This window comes from Acomys minous (assembly GCF_964271855.1).
Source record: "Acomys minous genome assembly, chromosome: 13".
NCBI classification, from domain to species: domain Eukaryota; kingdom Metazoa; phylum Chordata; class Mammalia; order Rodentia; family Muridae; genus Acomys; species Acomys minous.
The window spans coordinates 40,781,899-40,806,810 of record NC_140495.1 but is presented as its reverse complement, the minus strand read 5'-3'; the positions used below and the strand labels follow the sequence as shown (position 1 = coordinate 40,806,810).

The window sequence follows — 24,912 nt, the reverse complement described above, 5'->3', positions numbered from 1 at the left end:
GAGGTGCCTATTAACCTATCTAAGTGGATATGGCCACCACGTTCCTACCTGTTACAGGCCATCCTGGCTGGCATACCCTGCCCCTTACCCTGAATTCTCCAGCCAGGGGACTGGGCTGGGATTCCCTTCCTCCAGCTACTCTTCCCTATATAATCTCACCATTTTGGCTATGTAGTCCCTTTTTGGCCTGTTGCCTTCCTGGCTTTTTGGCTCTTGTTTCCTTTTTCTACCTTCCCCCGACTCAGGCCCCTGCAACATGGCCTGTCCTTTCCAGTCTGCTGGTCGTGTCCACTTTAGACTCTCCCAGATGTCCCTGCCTCTACCTGTATATTCTCCCTTAGAAGCAATTGTGCCTTTTATTTCTTTTTTCTTTTTCTTTTTCTTTTTCTTTCTTTTTTTTATTCAGTCCATACAGTTGCTGTGCAAACAATTTATCTGCTGAGCCATCTCCCTACCTCTGTCTCTAAAGTTTTTTAAACCTGATTTTCCCCTTAAAAGTAATTTTAAGTGAAATAAAACAAAACGCGCAAACAGAAGTGAATCCAGCCAGCCAAATTCAGAGTGCAATCATTCCCAGAAAATGCTGAAGTCTGCCCTACAATACATGTCTTTTATCTCCCCTGACACCCTCAAAGAAGAAAGGTTTTAATATCTCTGGGAAATTTATTTTGTGTGGGTTTGTATTTTACCTACATGTACACCATGTGTGTACAGTACCTTTGGAGGACGGTAGAGGCCATCTGATTCCATGGGACCAAGTTATAGACAGTTGTGGGTGTTGGGAATCAAACCCTGGTCCTCTGGAAAAGCGGCTGTTGCTCCAGTCCTTTGTTTCTCTTCTTTCTTCCTTCCTTCCTTCCTTCCTTCCTTCCATTCCTAGTGTGTTCTTCCCTCCTTCCTTACTTTCTGAGTGATGAGTTCAAATACTGCAGTGTACCCTTTTTTTTTTAAAGCACAAACCCAAGGATTATATTATGCATTGCACTTGTGCTATGAAATTACAAAGAAAAATATAACACCAGACAATTTAGTTAGATTAACCTTAAAATGAATAGAATTAAATGGAATTAAATGGAAAGTAGGCTAAAGCTTTCAGATGCACCTTATGTTACATTAGTGTAAGCCACTGAGCCAGGCGTGGTGGCGCACGCCTTTAATCCCAGCACTCGGGAGGCAGAGGTAGGCGGATCGCTGTGAGTTCGAGGCCAGCCTGGTCTACAAAGCGAGTCCAGGACAGCCAAGACTACATAGAGAAACCCTGTCTCGAAAAACCAAAAAACAAACAAACAAACAAACAAACAAACAAAAAAACCAAACAAATAATGTAAGCCACTGTGCTACAGCATAGAAGGAAATAAGAGGAAAAAGTTTAGGATCCCACTTCCCCTACTCCTCGTATCTACTCACACCTTTGCTTTCAGAATATGTCTAATTTCTTCGTAGTGTAGATTGAGTATAATCCTTACTGCATGTTTTTTAAGGCAACAGTACTAAGTAAATAGAGTGTTCCAGTTACAGAATTACTTTGGTTGAAGTTACATAAAACAACTTTCAATGTTAATATAAATGCGGAAATTAAATTAAAAAGGAAAGGAATGAAGGTCACTGCTTATGGTTGTTCTCCTGGGAGGGGGGCGTCTTGATTGACAACTGAATTTGGACTTGGCAATACTTGGTAGATGGCTAGTGATATGCTTTCTGACATCTCTGGCTTCAGTGTGCTGCAAAGCATCATAAGGATACAGGTTTTAACCGGCCAGGGTGGTGTGAAACTTACAGAAACTGGGAAACTTGAGACCTGGAAACCTGACCCAAGGTGGGCCCACAATACATAAATAATAATATGCTTGTGCATAGCTTATTTATTTTAATAATAATTCCTTAGTAGAAATATAAGTAAGTGATCTGATTTTGACACAGACACCATAATAAACCTCTGTGCTAAAGAGGAACCAAGGAGTCAGAACTGGTTTCTCCTTGGTGGCATCCTGCACTCACTAAGTTTCTAAATATTCAAACATGAGTTAACGGTCCCAGGAAGATACTGATCATGCTCAAAACCTTAATAAAATCAAGAGTTAGAAACAAGTGATAACAGCCAGAGGAAATATCTTAATATCTCTGGGAAATCTTTTTTAAAATACCATGACTTCCAATCACAGGTATGTTTTATTTTCTTTAACACCACTAAGTGACAGCATTCAAGATTAATTTAGACCCCATTGCTGACTCATTAAAATGAATTTTTATGATTATTAATTAATAGCTTCTCAATAGATGATAATAGTTAGTAGGAGGCTCTTGGAGCTAAAGTAAATGTTTAAGTGGCAACATAACTCTCCTTAGAGTGACGTTGTCTAGAAATGTCCCCCTATCAGGTCCTGAAAAGCAGGGATTGTGTGGGGAAGGATTGTAAGTTTTGTCACAGGTGAAAGCAGTCTTGGCAGGCTTTGCCCTTGGACACACCACAGATACTCCCTGAGATTAACCTTGAGATAGACTGGGTGGAGCCATCCTGGGCCTGGAATTCAGGAAGGGGACCGGGAGGAGGGACTCCACCTGGACTATTGTGTTTCTAATCGACCCTCACTGGGAGAGGGAGACCACCCCTTGCATGTGAGAGACACGCAGGCTGAGAGGAGAGAGGAGCAGCAGGTTCAGACTTGGCTTGAGTGCATGTGGATCGGGAAAAGGATCAGCGAACAGGCCGGACCAGCGCACAGGCCAGCGATACCTAGGGACCCATCCCGTGGAACGGATACCGGAAGGTTCACTCTTTTTTTCCCTTTAACCTTTTTCCCCTCTTGTGTAAGATAGTTGGGTTGTATAATAAAGTTTAATCGTTAAGAAACAGAGCCAATAGGATTGCTTCTCTCTGAGCAGTTCTACTTTGAGAAAGTATATTATTTGCACTTAGGTGTTTCACAATAAACACCTAATCTGCAGGAGCAGAGCAGCCGTTGTGCTGGACACTGGGAACACAGAGTAGACAAGGTAGGCAAAGTCCCTCTCTTGGGAGAGCCACACTCTAATGCTAAGTGCCTGGAGGAAGAGGGGAGAGAGTTGTTCAAATGATGTAAGGGAGGTGCTCACTCGGTAAAAGCCTTGCCTAAGGAGTGGCATTTGAGGTTGAAGAGTTACAGGAAACTGGCCATGCAAGGGGCAGAGGTCAGGGACTCCAGTCAAATTAGAGCAACAGAAAAGAGTGAGGTCGGCAGGACCCAGTTTGCTCTCCAGTCATAAAGACTAGGACTTTACTTTGATAGCTCTGTCACACGAACTACACATAAAAAGTTGACTAGAGAGTAAAGAGGATATGGGTTAAGCAATCCACCTAAAAGTTGCCTGCCAAGTGAGCACCGCATTGGTGCGTGGACAGGATCTCACTTTGGGATAGGGCAGTGGCAGTGGTGGTTCTGGAAGAAAAAGACCAAATTCCAAATTTTAATTTGGAGTCAGAATCAACGCAACACCTTGGTATCTGCATTTGGGAGGCTAAGCGATAACGAATAATCAGGATGAGGTTCTAACAGAAAAAGCCACTCCAGGAGGAATGGAGTTTAGGAAACAGCCAAGAGCTCTGCTTAGAACACATTGAGTTGGAGAAGCATAGTTAGTATTCAAAAGGGCGGGCAGTATGGACAATGTGGATGTTTATTCAATTGTCACTTACTTAATCAATTAAATATTGTTTCGTTTAAAGACTAGCTTTTTCCCCCCCTAAATAGTAGCCTTTCTTAAACTCTTGAGTGCAAATTAACCGAAATGTATACTTCAGTGTTCTGAAGTTGGTAAGTATTTGTGGGATTTTGATTCCCCATGTCCAGTCTTCCCCCCCCGCCCCATGCCGAGTCTTAAGTGGGCCAAGAATGGTCAAACTTTTCAGAGTGCTGAATTTGAATACAGAGCATCTTCTGGCTGGCCATCAGATTCGCTACTGAATAGTTGTCTCAAAGCTGAGTCTTCTCAGGATTACTCCTGATTCAAACTGGTCACAAAAGCAGGTGATGAAAAGGGCAGAGTCCCCGAGCACTTGTGAGAAAGACTGAGCTTAGCTTATGGCAAGCAGGATGTCTTTGTGTCACTTGCCCCCACAGTGTGCATGCACCTCAAGTTCTGCTCTGTATTGTGAGGAGTGGGCACAGGGAGGAGCAAGGTAGAGAGAGCAGACAAGAACAAGACCATAGGATGAAAGCCTGGAGCTTGAGCTCTGCAGTTGAGGTAGAGACGTCTTCTTCCGGGATCTCCTCCTAGAGGCCTAGAGATGCATTATGTTAATATGTAAGCATAGTACTACACACAACTATGCCTCTTTCTTTGAGACAAATGTAACCCCAGATCCCCATGAATGACAAATGCCAGGAGATGTCAACCAAACCTGAAAGCAGTGGGGAGCTGAGCAAATCAGAAAGTACTGGAGGAGGGAGATAGGGAAGGAGGGAGGGAGGCGGGCATAGTTCAGGGTGTGGAGTGAGAATGCTTGCATGATTAGAATACAGGATTTGATGAAGGCTAAGAATGCCGAAACACTGTCCCCTTCTACTCACATACTGGATGGAGGAGAGCCATGGCCCATCACTTCCAGCTTCCTTTATAGTTCAGATCAGAGTCATGTGTTTTCTTAATCATTTAAGGAAAAGCTAAAGCTGAGCGCGGTACACACCTGTCATCCCTGCACTTGGAAGGTGGGGGTGACAGGTGACAGGAAGGACAGGAGACGGCACCTTATCCTCTTTGGTCTAGATCACATTGTACTTCATGCTGTAGCAAGGAACCTGCAGGCCGAGCGGCTAACCCTTTCCTCTTAGTTATCCTTTAACAGAGATGTGAAGCTCTGCAGCTTTGGGAATGTGTCACCCAACCGCACAGAGAAGAGGGGAATGAGGGGGAAAGTGCAGGCAACAACAGGCTGAGGAGCAGCAACATCAAAAGCGCAGACAGTGTTGATTGATGGGCCAGGGAGACAAGGCTGAACTGTGTGGAACGGCTAACTGCCTTTGTTTGTGGTGTAGCTAGAGATTTAGGGACGGCAGTCTTCTGCCTTCCCTGATTGCCAGCTCTCCAGGTAGAGCATAGCTTTATTCAATTCAATTCCTGTCTCTGGTTTTTGGAGTCTGTGGTGCCAGGCAAGACAAACTCCAGTAATCCAGTTATAGAGGCAAAATAAACAGGAGTTTGGGGTCATCCTTGGCTACATATTGAGTTCAGTGCCAGCTTGGGCTACAGGAGACTCTGTCACACAAACCAGAAAAATAGTCTAGTTGGGCATGGCGGAGCATGCTTGCAATCCTAGCACTTGGAAACAAGAGGAGCATCAGAAGTTCAAGGCCACCCTCAGCTACATAACAAGTTTGAGACCAGGCTGGACTATGTGAGACCTTATCTCAAAATAAGCAACCACGTAAACGACAAACAAAAGCAACCATTTAGTAAGCGCTTTCTCTTCAGGAGCCACACAGAAATAGAAATAAACTCTTTATGGCACAATATTTCTGAACTTGGGAGGAACCAGTTGAGACTAAGTTGACCACTACTTTAGCTCAAATTCAGTCCCTGAATATTATTTAACTAGTTTCCCAGCTAACAGCTTACATCCAAGAACTAAATATGTTAAGTGTTGAGCATGAAAGACCTTTGGTTAATCTTTCCTGTTCACCATCAGGAAGCACTTTCGAAACACAAGAATTCTTGGAAAAGAGACTGCACACTTGGTTAAGGAGCCAGAGGAGAGCAAACTGCAAACACTGGAAACACCACCACCCAAGGTCCAGCTCCCTCTCAGAGTCCAGGACATGGAATGCTAATGCAAGGACCTTCCACCCTGGACAATAGAAACCTCTGTGGTCACTCATTATGGCGCTAAGACACAGCACGTTTTCCCAGCACTTTCCATAACTCTTTCTTGGTGTGTGAACAGTAAAAACACTGACCTGATGTTTTAATGGTGTCAGCTGGCTACCAATTTAGAACAGCACTCCAGAGTTTGTCATTCAACAGAGTGATCTAACTTACCACTTTCTCAAGATCTGATTTTATCCACAGTGCTGAGAGGCGACATTCACGCAAAATGCAACATAAAAGAAATAAAGTCTGTGGTCAGGTGCTGCAGCTTGCCACTTTTAAATTGGTTGTTTTTGCAACTTAAATTATCCCCATCCTTTTTTTTTCTTTTCTTTTCTGTCTGGAACTTTGAAATCTTGCTAATGCTTCAGTTAATTTTTTTTTATTGAAAACTGGTTTTGCATGTTCTGACATAAAGCTTGGCAGTCAGATAGATCATAACACCCAACTTGACAACTGCCTGTAGTGTGAACGATAGAATCAATGCATCGGTAGATCAGAGCAATGTAAGCAGATCAGGAGAAACTGATATTGTTGGTTGGAATTCTATACCATAAATAGCAATAATTTTAAATGAAATATAAACTATAATACTAAAAAAGAGTGCCGGCTACTATCAGTCCATAGTACCTTTATGACAGAACATAGGCAAATATTACTATCAAAACCAATATGATGAGCATTGTTAGAACTCATATACTCCAAAGCGAAGGAGCACAGGAAGCAGCAGACAGGCACAGGCAGGATGCCCAGAGCATCCTAGGCCTTGTGACGCTGTTCTTGACTCCTAGGCTCCCCGTGCTCCAGTAGGAGGCTGATGTTTTGTTTTTCTTTGTTTTCCCTGCTTAGGTTTTGTTGCTTACTGCTCTTTCCTTTTATAATGCTTCAAGGGACAGTCACAGTGGGTTAGGTAGTTACTACCCAACACAGTACATAACTTAGTGGGGTTCTCATGCCGGGGCACTGCAGAGACCCTAGTTTTTCTTGTGTCTAGGCCAGTGGCTCTCAACCTTTGTAATGCTGCCACCCTTTAATCCAGTTCTTCATGTTGTGGTGACCCTCGGCCATAAAGTTATTTTCATTGCTACCTCATAACTGTAATTTTGCTACTGTTATTAATCATAATGTAAACATCTTGTTTTCAGGTAGTCTTAGTTGACCCCAGTGGAAGCATCACTCAACTCCACAAAGGACTTGCCACCCCCAGGTTGAAACCCCCTGGTTTAAGCCATCAATGATTTCAAACTAGATGCTTCAGAGATATATCTGAGTCAATGTTGAAATATGAGGGTATATTATTAAGGTCAGGGTTTTGTCCTTTGAAGGCATAAAGTTATTGTGTAATTCAAATGCTGATTTCTGTACCCTCCCCCCATATCTGGTTGCAGTCCTTGTTCTGAGACTCTCCTGTCTCAATGTTGTGTAAACACTGCTCCCCAATTGTCCCCTGATATGTCAATAAAGCAACTTACAGCCAATCCCTGAGCAGGGAGAGAGTAGGGCTGGACTTCCTGCTAACTAAGGGAGGAGGAGTTAGAAGAGGAAGTAGGGGATTCAGCCATGGAGAGATCCATAAGACATCAGGAGAGAGCTGGAATAGGGAAAATTACAACGTACAAGTATCTCTGGGATGTACGCTGGCCGGAAGCCCAATTAGCTTAGAGGGTTAAGAATAGAGTAATAACTGCTCAGTTATTGTGCTGTGGAGCTCATTAGTAAACAAATATAAGAGAATCTCGATTATTTGTGTGATAGCCAGGTTTAGAGAGAAACCCAGAAACAAATAGAGTGTTACAGAAATAAAACTAGCAGTCCTTTGCCAGAAGGAAAGAAAGAAGGGTGAGAGAAGGAAGGGAGGGAGAGTGTGAAGAAGGGAGGAAGGGAGAGAGAGACGGAGAGTGGACATCGGTCTGGCCCATACTCTAAAATGGAGTTCATCAGCCTGAGGTGAACTTCAACTTTCCATAGAAGTCAAAGCTTGTTCTCTGCAGCCAGAGTCCCTACCATGTGCATAGACAGGGTTCTGCTTCATTCTATTATGGTCTAGCTCAGGAAGTACTCGAGTCAGACACTTGTGACTTTTATCTAGATAACTGTCCACTTAGCCATCCGTCTGGTTGTAACCAGGGTTTACTAGGTCAAAATAAAATAAAATAACATCCTCATGAAAGGTACAACTTCTAAATGCTTCATCAGAGACCTTTTTGAGCCAGGTGTCACGGCATACACCTATAATCCCAGCACTTGAGAGTAGGAGGTAGGCAGATTGCTGTGAGTTCGAGGCCAGCCTGGTCTACAAAGCAAGTCCAGGACAGCCAAGGCTACATAGAGAAACCCTGTCTCCCATGTCTTGAAAAACAACAACAACAACAACAACAAAAATCAAACAAACAAAAACAGAGGTCTTTTTGGTGAAAGAACAACAATAAAAGTATTTTGGGAGCTTTCTAGGAATGGGGTAGAGTGGAGGAGAGGGAGGACGAGGATCTGGGAGAGGGATGAGGAAGAGTAAGGAGAGAGAGGCTGGGAAGCCCAGAGAGGCAGGACTACAGCATGGGCAAGCCAATGTGCTGCCAGCCCCCAGAACATAGAGCCCAGATCCTCACGCCAAAGGAGAACTGACCCAGAGCATTTTCGAGGCATAGTTTCCAGACTCCTCAAGGCTCCACTGCCAAAGAGCCAGGCAGGCTTCAAATGTGGAAGGAAGCCAGAGTGCCAGGCTGAGTTATCAGGAGCCTACAGGGCTATGTAATAAGGTCCACGGGTGCTGTGGTTCAGTCAGGAAAGCTCCACGGTTGCTGTTCTTCCAGAGGGCCTGGGTTCAATTCCCAACACCCACATGGCAGCTCATAACTGTAACTTCAGTTCCAGGGCATCCGAAACCTTCACACTGACATGCATGCAGGTAAAAACACTGAGGCACATAAAGTAAATAAACAACAACAACAAAGAAAACAAAGGAGTATATAGACAAAGATGAACTAAAAACCCCATTGAATTCTTCCCTAACATGTTAGCTGGGTGACATGCCCCAGTGATGCCCGCCCATGACAGTATGGAAGGCTTGCTAAGTAGATTTCTAAATTTACCCTACTCTAGACTGTATACATAGTACCTTGCTCAGGAAAGGTGACCCTTCATTAAACAGCCCGGAAAGACAGGGAGGCTAAGAATTGCCCCTTTGGGGTTGACATACATGCCATGGTTGCATGAACAAGCCTGAGACTGTAGACTGCACACGAAAGGCTCTCCATGGTGCATTAGTTTTCTAGTCACTCTAGCTACACACGGAGAGTGACCGAGCTCGGAGGAAACTCAGAGGCACTCCTTCCATCCGCGCAGCCAAGTTAGACTAAGTGAACCGGCACCACTTCCGGCAAGTCAGCTTCAACAGAGAAATCACAGGAAGGACGGAGAGACAGCTGGTTCTAAACAGTCTAGAAAGCATTCCAAAATAACTCGTGCCAGTGCCTTAAATTAATTTGAATTCACGATTCATTTCATTTCACTTTTTTCCCCTCTTTTTTGTTTTCTTTTTCTTCTTGTTTTTTTTGAGACAGGGCTTCTCTGTGTACCTGTAGAGGCCAGAAGAGGGCATAGGAAGCCCTGGGAATGCAGTGGCAGCTGGTTGTGAGCCACCATATAGGTTCTTGGAACCAAACTAGGGTCCCCTGCAAGAGTAGTAAGTGTTTTTAAGCTTTGAGCCATCTCTCCAGTGCTTGGGTTTTTAAAGATAGTAGCTAAGGTAGCCCAGGGTGTCCTCTAATTCACTGTGTAGCTGGGAGGCCAGAGAGCTGGGACAGGGAGGTCTGGCTGCTCTAGCAGGCCTTCCCATCATGCTCCGGACACAGGACACAGCAGGCTTTGTTTGCGGGATCTATACTTTAAGACTGCAGAGTCCTCAGACTGAGGGTGGGGGCTTTTTCTCCCTGGTTACCCAGAAACACCAAACCAGCTCATCTGTTCAAACACAAAGCCGGCAAGCCTTGGCTTACTGCAGTTTAAAAGAAACACAAAGAAACCGTAAATTGGAATTGGAAATTTAAGACATAAAACTTCATTGCTTCCTTTCATTTCTCCCTCTCTTCAGGGGGGAGTATTAAACCCAGTAAGAGGTAACATTACCAATCACATAAGCTTTGTAAATTCAACCTGTTCTGTATCACGCACTGGTTTTGTTTGGTTTTGGAGGCAAGGCTTCATGTAGCACAGCCTGACCTTGAACTTGTTGTGTTGCAGAGTCTGGCCCTGATTCTTTTGCCTCCACCTCCCAAAGGCTGGGGTTCCAGGCAGCTCAATATCAGTGGTTTCAAACACCGTAGAAGTCAACGAAGTAACAGTTTGGCTGAAGGGCAAAAATAATTATTTAAAAGAATGAGTCCAGCAGCTACATAGAAAGGTCTCTGCTTCCTGCTGGCAGTCTGGTTTGAGGAAACACGGTGCCACAGATTGGATGTGTAGGGTGGACACTAGGGATCAGAGGAAGCCCTGGAGGGGGAAGTCTTTGGTGACTGTATTGTTGACATGTAGATAGCCGTGTCTAGGACTCTAATGCCTCAGCCCCAGAGGAGTGTCAAAACCTTTTCCAGGAGAGGTCCAGAGGGATGGCAAAGCCTTCCTCCTGGGCAGGGCAAACCACTGACCAGTTTGAACAAAAACTAGCGACTGCAGCTTCCTCCCACGGGATGTTTACAGTGTAAGACGAATTGCCCACAGAAACCTCCTACAGAGACTAGCTAACCCCCCTCCGCCGCCCTGTGCTGAACATAGTGAACACACTAAGGCTCTGGGTTGTAGCAGTAGCAGGTGCTATTCCATCAGCGTGCACACACCACACCTGAGCACAGTTTTTCTGTACATGTTTCTGTCATCTCTTCACTTCCTCATCTCCCCTAGTCAGGGCCCCAAGACCCAAGTCTGGTGGATCATGACAGAACACAGTGTTTGTTTGGTTCCTTAAAGTTTTAAACGGTGCAAGCCAGGGCTGGAGAGAGGGTTCAGCAGTTAAGAGCACTTGTTGCTCCTGTGGGGGACGTGGGCTTGGTTCCCAGTGCCAACAGTGCAGCCCACAATCATCTGCACCTCCAGTTCCAGGGGATCTGAGGCCTTTTTCTACCATCATCTGGTACCAAGTAAGCATGTGGTACACACCCACCTAGGCAAAACACTCATACACATACAATTTTTTTAAAGCATGTAACCTTTTAAAATTAAAAAGGGAGAAATGTATATCCACCCGATATTACAATGTTCTACTCTGGTATTAACGCAGAAGTTCACTTAAAAGCAAGCGTAAGAATTTATTTATTTTTTTGAAAAGTGGATTTCACATTCTCCACTGTTGAGTGGAGAAGGAGATCTAACTTTCACACAAACTCTGGTGCCCCATAGTTGAACATGTCCCTTGGACGGAGATGCCTGGTGGCACTCAGAGGAAAGATAATAGGTCACCAAGGAGAGACTTGATACCGTATGAGCATATTCAGGGGGAGGAGGTCCCCCTCAGACACAGACTTAGGGGAGGGGAGGGGAGTAGGGGGGAAGTGGGAGGAAGGGAGGAATGGGAGGATACATGGGATGGGCTAACAACTGAGATGTAATATGTATAAATTAATAAAAATGTATTAAAAAAAGAAAGAAAGAAAGAAAAGTGGATTTCAACTCCAAAGAGAAAAATTACATTATTTCAAATCATAGGCAGTGAGTTAAGAAGGCTTTCAAATGTAGGGTCTTTACTGATCAAATCCGTAGACAAACCACCAGCATTATGATTTTCAGGCTCTACACAGCTTGGTGAGAGCCAGGCAGCTTACTTATGTGCACACCAAAGACAGCCCTGTGATAATCTCAGATAAAAGTCTTCCCCAACCCCACTACAAACCATCAGAGACCAGAATAAGATCCCGAACACCTGTCCATAGTGTCACATGATCATCTCAAAAGCCTTTGACAAAATTCCAGTTTGTCATCATGATAAAAGTCCTAGAGAATGAAAAACCAGAGCGAACAGACCTCAACATGACAAAAGCTATATGTGAAAACTGCACAGCCAACGCCGTCATAAATGGAGAAACACTTGAGCTAATCCTACTGAAGTCAGAGAGAAGACAAAGCTGTACATTACCCGACTCCTTTTCAATATTTGCGTGTGACTTCTTTTCCTAGGTGCATCCATGCTTTTCATTTCACTCTCTTGCCTTTTTTTTTTTTTTTTTTTTGAGACAGCGTCTCTCTATGTAGCCTTGGCTGTCCTGGACTCACTTTGTAGACTCACAGCGACCTGCCTGCCTCTGCCTCTGCGTCCTAAATGCTGGCATTAAAGGCGTGTGCCACCACGCCGGGCTCACTCTCTTGCCTTATTGCTCGAGTGAGCGAGTGCCTTGAGCCTGGTCTCTGTTGTGGGTCATCTAGGAAACGGGGAGGCAGGTGTGACGTGTGCAGGTTACCTCTCTCGCTCCTGCTCCAGCAGGTTGGTGAAATCGTCGCTTTTGTTCATGTAGTCAGTGTGCCTGTGTTTCTCGTTCTCCAGCTCGTACACGGTGCGCCGGTGGCACTTCTCGGCCAGCAGCAGCTGCTCCAGCATGCGGCGGTATGTCTCCTTCTGCTTTTCCTCCAGTCTGTCCAGCTGAGAGAGCGCAAAGCCGGGAAAGAGCTTACTATGTGACTTCATCGGCAGCGACTGTAAACTGTTAGACAGGTCTAGGGGCCAATGACCAGATGGATGGAGAACACTGGGAGGGAAACTGCGTGCTATCACCTTCTGGTATTTTCTATATACCAGCCATAGTACCTGGCCTTGTAGCACGCGCCTTTAATCCCAGCACTTTTCCTTAGCTGGGGGAGATGAAGATACAGGTAGACCTGTTCTTCAAATACTTTCCGAGATTTGTCAAAAAGCACAGAAGTTTAACTGCCAAACTGTAGTTAGTGTAGATCTTTCATGCAGACACCATAAATATCTACTCCAAAGCAAAGAGAAGAAAAAGAGGGTGAAGCCACCTCCCTTTGATTTTGGGTTCCACAAGTGAGTGATCCATTTGCGATGAATAGCTCTTACATCTGTACAGAAAACGGTACAGCCTTCCTGAACCGGAAGGGCAAACACATTGAACAGCTCTCCCCAGGAGGCTTAGAGAGTTGTTACCGGGATTGAGAGTTGATTTTAGTATGTCTGTTCCGCTTGGAATAGTGTGTGTGTGTGTGTGTGTGTGTGTGTTCACATGAAGGTGACCATACCAAGGCACTAATGTGGAGGTCAGAGGACAATTTGCACAAATCAGTCCTTTTACCACGTGGCTCTCAGGAATTGAACTTAACTTTTCTACTTCGGTGGCAAGCATCTTTACCCGCTGAGCCATTTTGCTAGTCCCCAGAAGTGAGCAAACTTGAGAAATGGAGCAGTTTCAGTATGTTTTATGTCAACTAATCATAGCTTAGGAAATGGTTTTAGCTGGAAGAGGAGGAGAGGGGGAGGAGGAGGAGGAAGAAGAGGAAGAAGAAGAGGAGGAGGAGGAGAAGCAGCAGCAGCAGCAGCACTTGGGCTTAATTAAAAGCACAGAGAAAAGAAAAGCAGTAAGACACAAAAATTTTAAGATAGCCGTGAAAAAGGAGGAAGCCACTTGAAGAAACCAAATGAAATACTAAAAACAAAGAAAAATAACTCAGCTGCACTTTTCTAAGCAGGAAAAAAAAAAGCAGAAGGTATTTATTGATTGGCTGGGACAAATTGCCCTATTAGTAGCTGATGTGTGAGAGAAGACTTAGCTCTAAGGATAACTAGTACCCAGTAGGCTTAAGCCACATAGGCCTCAGAAGGCATGGAGGCCATAGGAGCTGGGGAAAGGGTGAGGGCTGGGCTGTAGCTCAGGAACAGAGCTGGCCGCAGGTGTGGCAGGAGCCAGGCCACAGGTTTGAGTCTCTGCAATGTAAAACAAATAAATATCCATGCACACTAGGTCTCACTGAGCCACCCAGCAGGGACACACTGAAGATCAAGCAGTGAGCTGGCAAGGATGGGCTGCTTTCCCTTGGCCAGGGATTAATTAGCAAAGACTAAATCCTCGGGAATCTCCCATCAATAATTCCAGAATATCAAAACTCAAAACTCTTACACAGAGCTCCAAGAAAACATGAGGGCTTGGTTTCTTTCCTTTTAGTTGCTTACTCTGCCAGCCTCGGCAGAAGGATCACAACTGATTATCTTGTGATAGCTCAGCGAAATGACCTGGCTGTATTGTATTAGCATTATAATACAGCCTACAATCTACATGTTCTATTGTTTTTTTTAAGCAACTTCAAGGGTTTATTAGGATATACACAATTATCATATTTATCAATTTATTTCATACTTACACATTTAAAGACTGTCTTTAGGGGCTGGAGAGACAGCATAGAGGCTAAGAGCACTGAGAAGCTGGTGTCTGCTCCCAGGACCCCTGCTGGGCAGTCTACAACTGTTTGTCACTCCAATTCCAGGGGCGACCAAGAGAGTCAAACATCTCTGGTCTTTCCAAGTACCTATACACAAGCGCGCGCGCGCGCACACACACACACACACACACACACACACACACACACACACACACACACACCCTTTAAAAGTCCTAGTTCTGTTTTTGTTTTCGTGGTAGTGGGAATTGAACCCATAAGAAGAGATGGAGTCAGGGACCAAAAGGTACAGTGGTGGCAGAAAACTTGTTCTCTTTTCAGCATTCCATTTATTTCACAGAGCAGGATTTCATATGATACTTGGGGAAAAGCAGATTCCCTCTGCCTGTCTCTCCCTCCATCTTTGGGCTTCTGTCTCTCTTCTCTGTCTCTCTTCTCTGTCTCTCTCTGTCTCTGTCTCTGTCTCTGTCTCTGTCTCTGTCTCTGTCTCTGTCTCTCTCTCTCTCTCTCTCTCTCTCTCTCTCTGTTTCTCCCTTTCCCTCTCTCCCTCTCCCTCTCCCATCTCTGTCTCTTGTTTCTCCCCTATGGAGAGCACTGAGAAGAGAAAGAAACAGAAAAGCAAGACTAGCACCACCAATCCCAGGACAGCTCGCAGCTGCACACTCCCTCAGCCCCCCCCCCACCCCGCCACCTCCCCCCCAGGCCTTTCTCTCCGTAGGTGGTAGGTGGGACCCTCTGGCTGGCTGCCCCTCCTGATGGTCATCCGAAGCCCCTCTCTGTGTACCATTTTCAGAGTTCCATGGCTTAGGGGTAGTGATTCTGGTTAAACTGTCTGCCCTGATGGCTCACCTCTCCCTTGGCTTAGCAGAGTCACCTCAAGCCCTAACCTTGGGAGAAAAGAATTAGGAAGCTTAAACTGAGTTTTGTAATCCCACTTATCACTGCCGTCACCGTCATCACTGTAACACTGGTGTTTTTACTTCTTTACATACGTCTTTTATTCCTCAGCCCTCACCCACATGTGGAAGAACTTGAGGGTATGAATAATTACCATGCCCAGATTCACGCCGACACTAATGGCTGGTAGTGCCTGAGTGTCTAGACCGTGTCAGATGCGATGCTAAAAGCTAAGCAGGCACTGGTCATTTGGTCCTCACCTCACCACTGTGACACTTATGCTGTGGTCACCCTCCAACCCCACAGGGTTTAAGGAGCTGAAGTGGGCTCTGCAGAACCGTATACACGCTGCTGGGTCTCAAACGTGAACGTGGATCCAGCCTGTTATCTGAACACTGCCCCACAAACAACTTTTTTTGCATTTTAGGGAAAGCAGAGAGAAGGGATCTGTATCAATTAGAAAATTATGGAGCTGCTACTCTGTTTTGAATACCATCTAAATCAGATTTTGCCACTGATCTAAGTTAAAGCTTAAATTTAAAATTCGTTTCTTCAGACTTTTAATTTCTACTCTTTAAATTTGTCCTACTAATGGCAAAGCTATGAATCACTTACCTGAATTTTGAAGAATAGCATGGCTATATCAATTAAATGAGTACCCTAATTTGACACTGAACTTCCACTATAATGTGGGAGAATTATTAAAATGGTGTGCCTTATATAACCATGCATAAAATGAGTCAATATAGCCCTACTAATTATTTCATCTAAAAAATTACCCTAAATATTTTACTGGCATTTTTTTACTTCATCACTGGAATTCACATAAGACCTTTTAAATTATGGCATTTTAAGATATTTCCAAGGCAATGGCATTAAACCATAGCTATCAATCATGTATTCAACCTAATGCTAGGCTATTATTTTTATTTTATTCTGAAAATTTAGTGTGAGAGCTAGAGAGCTAGTAAGCACTCCAACTGTTTAAATATGCTTTTGTTTGTTTGTTTTTGATTTTTGTTTTGTTTGGTTTTGTTTTGGTTTTGGTTTTTGGCTTTTCCAGACAGGGTTTCTCTGTGTAGCCTTGGCTGTCCTAGACTTGCTTTGTTGACCAGGCTGGACTCGAACTCAGATATCTGCCTGCTTCTGCCTCCCTGAGTGCTGTGATTATAAGCATGTACCACCATGCCCAGCTCTAAACATGCAATTTCTTAGAGGTGTAAACGATAATGTACTTCAAGGCCATGCAATTTTTACTAATCGTACGGGAAAATATATCTCAAACCTGAAGCGTATTTAAATCAGAACATAATCTTATATAGCCCATGAATTACTTAACCATATTTAATTCTACACTGGGACATCACAACAATTTTGCATTTGGAAGAAAGCATCAAAGCATGTAAAAGGACGAAGGGCGGCCTCTCTCTGGAGTCTCTTTCTAGGGAGGCTTGCTGGCGCGGGCCTTTACCTCTGAGATGGGTTTCTCATAGACATCCTCTCCTATGGACTTCTCCTGAGCAAGGATGGCATCTCGGTGCAGGACACGAAGCACTTTCTCTGGTTCCGCAGACCCGTAGTGCGCCTCCAGAACCTCAGGCTTGGTTTTCTCTGTCTTCAGCATGTGGATCACATCTTCCCTAGCCTGTGGCCAAAAGCACAGCAAGGTCAGGGGGCTGACACCGCAGAGCTTACTGGACGCATTCCTACTACTACAGGTCTAATGCAGATTCACCGGGGATGCTGTTCTTTTTTTTTTTTTTTTAAACCAACTGTAGATTGGCAAGCAGATAACTCTGCTTCGGTTGCTAGGAAGCAGGGGAGCAGAAAAAGAATTTGTGCTAATATTAACTACATAAAAATTGCTTTACTTCAGTGGCGCTAATATGAGAGAGGAGGCAACACAGGGCTCCTCTCCTGGAAACTCCTGGAAAACTTGTTTCAGAGTACATGAGGCCAGCAACGATCAAAACCCTCTAGTTTTCTATTCATGCCCTCAGTAGAGTATTCAAATGTATTTAAAAGGGAAACCCCACTTCCTTTATCCTAGAGCCACGCTTGCTGTAGTTACAACTCCATGTGCAGCTAATGAACAGCCATTGTTACTATTCCACTTCTCATAAGTGATTTGCTTTGCACAGAAGCAGGTGGTCAGAGCTCGCACTGCACCGTGCTAGGCTTCTCAGCTACCTAATTGGCATCACATTCTATCTTTTCAGCACCCAGGCCGTTACCAGGTGAGTCCGGGTTGGCAGGTCACACAGTCAGGCTTTTGGTGGTTTTAGCTCAACATCTTATTGAAGCGCTCAGGAAAGCCACAGCTGTAGGTCTATGTGGCATCGTCTGTGGCGGCATCACACCAATGCACACACCTCTGGGTGCCTTTTCTACTGCTACACCGTGATGCAGCTGACAGTAGCCATCCTCACTCCCCTGTAGGCGTGGAGCTGCCTAGCAGGGTGATAGGTAAACCAGCATGGCTTTATGGCACGCATTTCCGTCCCTAGCAGCAAAATAGTTTTCTCTTGCACCAGTGCCAGCTCTGAGTTTAAAATTAGAAGTCTGGTCGTTACAATGTATATTTTAGCAGCTTTATGGTGAAAAGTGAGTATTAAATTCACAATCTGACCAGTCTCATTTTGTTGCTTTTTTTCTTTTTTTTTTTTTTTCAGTCTCCAAACTAATCTCATCCAGATGGATTAAGACTCGTGGGCCAGCAGTGAACTAGAATTTCCATATCGTCAGTGTTGTTGATGCATACATACATACTCATAATAAAATGTAAAATATTAATTTTGAAGACCTTAATAATTAGGAATATTAATGAGCATGTTAAGGCTGGAAACAGGCTAATGAAAAAGCTGTTCGTCATCACATGGGGAAAACACGCACAAAGTACAGTGTCATGTCATGCTAACAGGGAGCCATGTCTGAAAATCAGGTGCAGTGGCCTGGGGCTAGTGAGATGGCTCATTTGGGATTACGCTTGCCATACAAGAGTGAGGGCCCGAGTGTGGAGCTCCAAAAGCCATATGAAGAGCAGACGCAGTAGCGCAGTAGCACGTGTCTATAGTGCCACCAAGGGAGAAGCAAAGTGGTAGCTTTTTAAGAAATGGAGATTTCCAGGGAGCCTCTGTTGGAGGTTGGTCCGATGTATTTTGATGCTAATACTGCTTGCTGTCTCTGTGCTCCACCTGTACCTTGCCTAAGAGCCTAACCTGTTTGACCAATAAAAGGCCATCACACCTGGGCAGGGCAAATGAGATGGGTGTAGCTAAGGTTCCAGGGCTTGGGGAGACAGAGAGAATCTTGGGAGGGGAGGAGACAGGATGAGGGGAGAGGAAGAAGGAGGCTGTGTCATGGGTTAGGTGGAGGAGAAGCACATGGCTGGTGTGGATGGAGGATTTGGCTGAGACGAAGAACATTAGCAAGCAATTTTGGATTGTGGATGGGAGGTAGCGTGGTAGAAATTATTAGAAGCAGATGGCATGGGATTGGGACAGGTATCCCATACCTGCCCTACTATGGGAAGCAGTTTAGGGCAATTTGCCTTGCCCCAGGTTAACTAAGGCTATTTTAAAGTATAACAGTGGTCTTTGTCTTGAGTGATTGCTAGTAGGTTAGAAAATACTGCCATAATAATAATTATAGGCCTAATAATAAAGATTATTAGACCATACTGGTAAAACAACCACAATAAGCCATCGTCACCACCTTTTCACTTTCACACGTGATTCCAAATCTGCCTTCCTTGTCCACGATCACAGTTTCTTCTTCAAAACAACATTTTCATCTTTTAGTCAAAGCAAAAGTTGACCCCAGATATGAATGACTAAAGGAAAAAGATAGTAACAACATTCACTTGCTATTTTATTTGGCTTATGGAGGACAGCTGGCCAAACTGGATTGTTGGGCCAGGAGTTGATAACCTGTCTTCCTCAATTACTCTGTACCTTAAATGTTCAGAGACATCTCATTAAACTCAACAAAAACTATAAAAACAACAACAACAACAACAACAACAACAACAACACCATCCGAAGGAAAAACACATTATTTATGCTTCATATAATAGACTCGCAAAGGCAAATAGAATAAAATTAGAATTTCTAAACTAGAAATTTCCCCCTTTTCTATCTAGAAGCTTGGTCCCAAGGAAGCTGCCTTCATTCTGGTTACACAAGACCCTATCTATCTATGCATAGTGTTTCTGGGATCTAAAACAAAGACATAAACCCAGGGTCCTAAAGATTGTGCCACGCCCACTTGTTGGCACAGTCAGGATTCATTTTAGGTTATTCAAAGGCAGCCAGGAGCCTGAGGACAGAGCAGTCACTGACGTAGGGAGTGGTGGGAGGTGCAGGAGGACCACAGGCTCCTGTCTCGCTTGTTTGTCTTCAGTCACATTCCTTCCTATGTGACAGGAACCACAACAGAGCTATCCACACACGCTGCCTCCACAACCCATGGTCTGAAGAAGACTCGTTTCTCACTGTGGATAAAAGTGTTCAGACAATTGGCTATCGAACATAAACTGAAGTAAACACTCTTGGCACCATGGGTTGTGCTATTCACACTAGTACCTGTGGCCTAAGCATAAAGGAGAGTAAATACATTCTAAGGCAATAAGACAAGCAAGAACTTACAACACAGAATATAATCCGAATTGTGGTACAGTGGGATGAGCTCAGCTTTTTAAGAGTCCCAGAATTGTTTTCTGGTCCTAGGAATTAAAAAAAAAAACAAAACAAAAAACAAAAAAAACCCAAAAAACAAAAAAACACCTCTGGTCCTGGGTGATCTATGAATGTTGCCCTGAGTTAATTTTATCATCTATGGCATAAAACCATAACAACTTCACCATATGAATACTGCCAAGATGGAATTAGATATGCATTCACGGAGTGACCAGTGTTGAAATTGGCACAGAGCAGGCCCTAAGTCAGGGGAGACATCTACTATAATTTTTTGCTAGATGGCCTTTTCTTGAGGAGAAAAGGAATTTTTTTAATATAGAACTTTTACTGGAGTATGTGTACACAGCGATGGGTGTCATAAGTGTTTCTGTACAATTATATCGTGTACTTTGACCATATTCACGGCTCCATCCCTTCTCCTTTACTCCCTTTCCTGTTATTTGCCCTCCAGTCTCACAGCTACTGTCACGTGTATGGTTTATGCATCTGTACAGAATTTAGAATTCACAGACAAGAGAGCATGCAGCATTTACCTACCCAAGTCTGATTTATTTAGCCTAGTATGATGGTCCCCATTTGGTTCCATTTTCCTTGTCAACTACATGTTTTTGTTCAGCTTTATGATGGAATAGAACTCCATTGTGGACGCACCATTCATCTTTCTGTGTCTGCCGACAGACACCTAGCCTGATTCATAACTTGGCTTTTGTGAATTGTGCTTCCATAAACATAAAAGTGCAAGTATCAGGGCTGGAGAGATGGCTCAGTGACTAAGAGCATGTGCTGCTTTGGCACAGGACCTGGTTCCCAGCATCGGGGTCACGTAGCTCAGAAGTGCCTGTAACTGCAGTTCCAGAGGATCTGACACCTTTTGGCCTCTGCAAGCCCCTGCATGCACATGGTGCACATCCACTTGTACAGAAAAACACACATAAATGTAAATAAGGAAATAAATCCTTAATGTGAAAAAGTACAAGTCTCTCTGTGCTTTGAGTATATGCTGAAGAGTGGTATAGTAGGATCATAGGTTATATAAATTTTTAGGTTATTTCTATGATGATTTCCGTAGTGGTTGGACTACTTTATAGTTTCACCAACAGTATATCAGCCCTCCCTGCTTGAGTCTTTGCCATCTTGTTTTCTTTATGATACCCATTCTGACTGGGGCAAAATGGAATCTCAATATTGTTTTATCTGACTTTCACATGAACTCTGGTGCCCCATATTTAACCATGTCCCCTGGGTGGGGAGACCTAGTGGCACTCAGAGGAAGGATAGCAGGCTACCAAGAACAGACTTGATACCCTATGAGCATATACAGGGGGAGGAGGTCCCCCTTAGTCACAGTCATAGGGGAGGGGAGTAAGGGGAAAATGGGAGGGAGGGAGAAATGGGAGGATACAAGGGATGGAATAACAATTGAGATGTAATATGAATAAATAAATAAAATATATTTTAAAATATTGTTTTAATTTCCATTTTCCTGATGGATGATGTTGAACTTTTTTTTCACATATTAATTGCCCATTCATCTTTTGAGAGCTGTCTGTCTGTTGCATTAGCCTATTTACTGATTAGTTTGTTACTTTGATGTTTAGGGGTTTTTTTTTGTTGTTTTCTGGTTTTTGATTACTTTTTAAAAATACATTCTAGATACTAAGCCTCTCTCAGATGTGTGGCTAGCAAAGATTTTTATCTTCTGTAGGTTCCCTATTCTCCTACTTCGTTTATTGGATTTCATGCAGTCCCATTTGTCAATTCTTGATATTATTCCCGAGCTACCAGAATCCTTTTCAGATAGTCTTTTCCTATTCCTACACCTCTGTCTTGAAGTGTTTCAGCTTCAGGGTTGGGAGTCATATATTAAGGTCTTTGTTCTAAGTTGAGTTGATTTTTGTGCAGCATGAGCAAGGCAAAGCATTTCCATTCTCCTACGTGTGGAGATCCAGTTTTCCCAGTATCATTTGTTGAGAAGCTGCCTTTTCTCCAATGTGTGTATTTGGCATTTTTGTCAAGTACCAGGTTGTTATAGCTATGTGGGTTTATTTATGTGTCTTCTGTTCAACTGATCATGTGTCTGCATTTATGCCAGTACTATGCTGTTTTTGTTACTATGGCTCTTGAGTATACATTAAAGCTGGGTATGGTGATACTTCTAGCATTGTTTGTTTTTATTGTTGTTCAAGAATCTTTTGGCTGTTCATTTTTTTCATATGAAAAAAGGAAATATTTCTTTTACTAAAAAGATACTTATTCTTGATTTTAGTCATAATGATGCCATGTGTTATACATTTCATGTTAGTTTAATTATCCTAAATACTAATTAACAAATAAAAGAGGTACAGTGTATCATACACCTAAAACTGTCCTTTCCATCATGAAATTACTAGGGGGATCTTTGTACTTGTAACCCCAGAAATATTGCCAATGCTGTTTCTATGATATTTCTACTTAAACTAAATTTTTTTTATCACACTCATTGTACTTATGTATTATTTGTTTGTTGTTTATGTGTGCATGTAAACTGCCACAGCATACATATGGAGGTTAGAGGGCAATTTGCAAGAGTTGGTTCCCACTTTCTACCATGACTCTTCCAAGGATCAGAGACAGGTCATAAGGCTTGGCTTCAGTGAGCCATCTTACCTGCTCTTCTGATCTCTCTCTCTCTCTCTCTTTCTCTCTCTCTCTCTCAACAGGGACTCTCTATTAGTTCTGGTCATCCTGAAACTTACTATGTAGACCAGGCTGGTCTCAAACTCACAGAATCCATCTGTCTTCGCCTCCAGAATGCTGCAAATTAAAGTTGTGTACTACCACATGCCCAGACTGTGTAATATCTTTTGAATCAGTAGATTAGTTGTGATGAGTATGTTCACAATACATTTGTTCATTACTTCAAATACACGATTCAATGTAAAAAAAAAATCCTGTACCTAGGGATAAAAGCCACTTTACAACTAGCTCCACTTTTAGAAATGTGTTCTCATGAAAAAAGAATAAAATTGCAAATGTAAGAAAACTTCTGCCTCTGACCTGAACATTATTTTCACAGAGAAGTTGAACCAGAAACAAGTAGCTAAGGTCCCAGGATGCTAGGGAGCTCCTTAATAGATCTTATGTCGCTCCCCATAAATGGACCAGGGGAAGAACGATTTGAAGAGAGGTCTCAAAATGAGCTGCCATCTTCTACATGAGAGGAGGAAACAACTGGAGAAGAAAGATACTGCACAGCATTCAATTTATTTCCTAACAATAAACAAATATGAGGTTCAGGCACAGAAAGAAGCGCAGGAGTCTCGTGCCTCTGCCATCAAACCTACCTCCTCTTTGTGCCCATGGCCCTACAAGAGAACACGGGGTGTGGCCTCAGTTGCCTGCAGAGGGAGTTGACTCAAAACAGGTGGGGGCAGCAAAGAGCCACTCCATGTTGCTCAGGGGCCACAGCTTAGCATGTGAATCATGGAGCCAAGGAAGGACATTTGAGCTTTGCCAGCCAGCCAGAGTCAGAGGCACAAGAATGAAACGTGTTCAAAAACAGCCCTGAATCAATCATTCATTACAAAAGCACAGGAACATTGACGTTGTACAATGCATTGCTTTGGGTATTACAGAAAGAATTGCATCCTGTCAGTCTGAAGGGATACTGGCAATAGAAAATGATTTATGATATGGTACAGAAACCATGTGCTAGAGGAAACACAGGGAGAAATGATGTCTATCTGGAGTGCTTGACTTGAATGTGAGCTAACAGAGTAGGCTTTCAGGAAGATGTGCTCGGAAATCTCACAGTGAATAAAAATGGAGAAAGATTTAGTTAGGTTAGAATGTTTCAGGCTCGAGGCTGTAAAAGATGGGGCTGGAGAGAGGGCTCACCAGTTAAGAGCGCTTATTACTGCAGAGAGGGCTCAGGGTTCAAGTCCCAGCACCCACATGTTGGCTATCAACAGTCTATCGGTCCAGTTCCAGGTGAGCTGATGTCAGCTTCTCAGAGAGCATCGGCACGTATGTGGTTAATACACACACAGGCAGGCAAAACACTCATACTCCATTTTTTTTTTATTAAAAATCTTACGTAGAAAGAAAAGAAACGGCCATGAAAAGGCCAAATAGATGATGCAGCACCATAGTAATGGTGTCCTCACATAAAGGAGGCCCTGTGAGTTACACACTGAGTCATGTAGCTGCGAAAGCTTTTTAATCCACAGGACAGTGACATAGCCAGATATGTAAATTAGAAAGACCCTGTAGGGGACTGTGAAAATGGCTCAGTGGACAAGCCTCAGCACCTGAGTTTGAAGAGAGAACCACACAAAGTTGTTCTCTGAACTACCCTCTTCTCCTCTCCTTCCCCCTCCCCTGCTCCCCACCCAGCCTCTCCCCTCCTTCCTGCCTCACCCCACCCCTCCCTGACTACTACCTCCCCAGCTATAGGGAGCTCTGCTTGCTTACTTTTTCTCACCTCTAATAAAATGCCTCACTCTTCCATTGTCTAAGAAAGTCATTCTTTGAGTTCACTGGACAAAATGTCTGGAAGCCACTGGCCCTGGGGGGATTTGATGACACTGATTATCTGACCCCAGGTCTGTGGGTCGTGCTCACCTCAGGCAAGAAAGGTTCCATTGTACCACTGCTTTCTCTGCAAGCAAGTCTGCAGCACAGCTACTTTTGGATGCCACTGCTCTCGGAGAGACACATGACAACTCAGCACCAAAGAGAGACCGCTGTGTGTTAGGTCTGGAGCCTCCCCTCCTGCCCCGCCCCCAGCTACCCTTCATAATTCAAATGATCTGTTCACGCTTGTTCTGCAGTGCTCTCTCGCTCCTCTCTGCCCTGCTCTCTCCCACTGTCTTGGCTGATCTGCCTTGGGTTCTCGGGATGCTCTGTATTTTTTGCTACCCCGCTATTCTCTCCCACTCCCTTGCTTCCTTATAGCCCTGGCCATGTCTAGTTTGCTTTCTTTTCTTTCTGCTCTGGACTCTTCCAGATGCCTCTGGATCTTTTCTCTCTTATTCACAATAAAACGCTTCTCCCCCAGTAGAATGATTGTGTTGTCTCTCTACACACACACTGTGCCCTCTCACACACT

General features: G+C 43.9%; 1 protein-coding gene across 5 annotated transcripts in view; it reads right to left on the bottom strand.

Moving 5' to 3' along the window:
* FILIP1 (filamin A interacting protein 1) overlaps nt 1-24,912 on the bottom strand; it is a 187,881-nt gene that overhangs the window by 34,573 nt on the left and 128,396 nt on the right. For all 5 annotated transcript variants that reach the window (XM_084754261.1, XM_084754257.1, XM_084754258.1 and 2 more), the window contains exons 3-4: nt 16,598-16,771; nt 12,288-12,466 (exon numbers count right to left, since the gene is read on the bottom strand). In XM_084754261.1, coding sequence (XP_084610387.1) covers nt 12,288-12,466; nt 16,598-16,771 — 353 coding nt within the window. The remainder of the gene's footprint in view (nt 1-12,287; nt 12,467-16,597; nt 16,772-24,912) is intronic.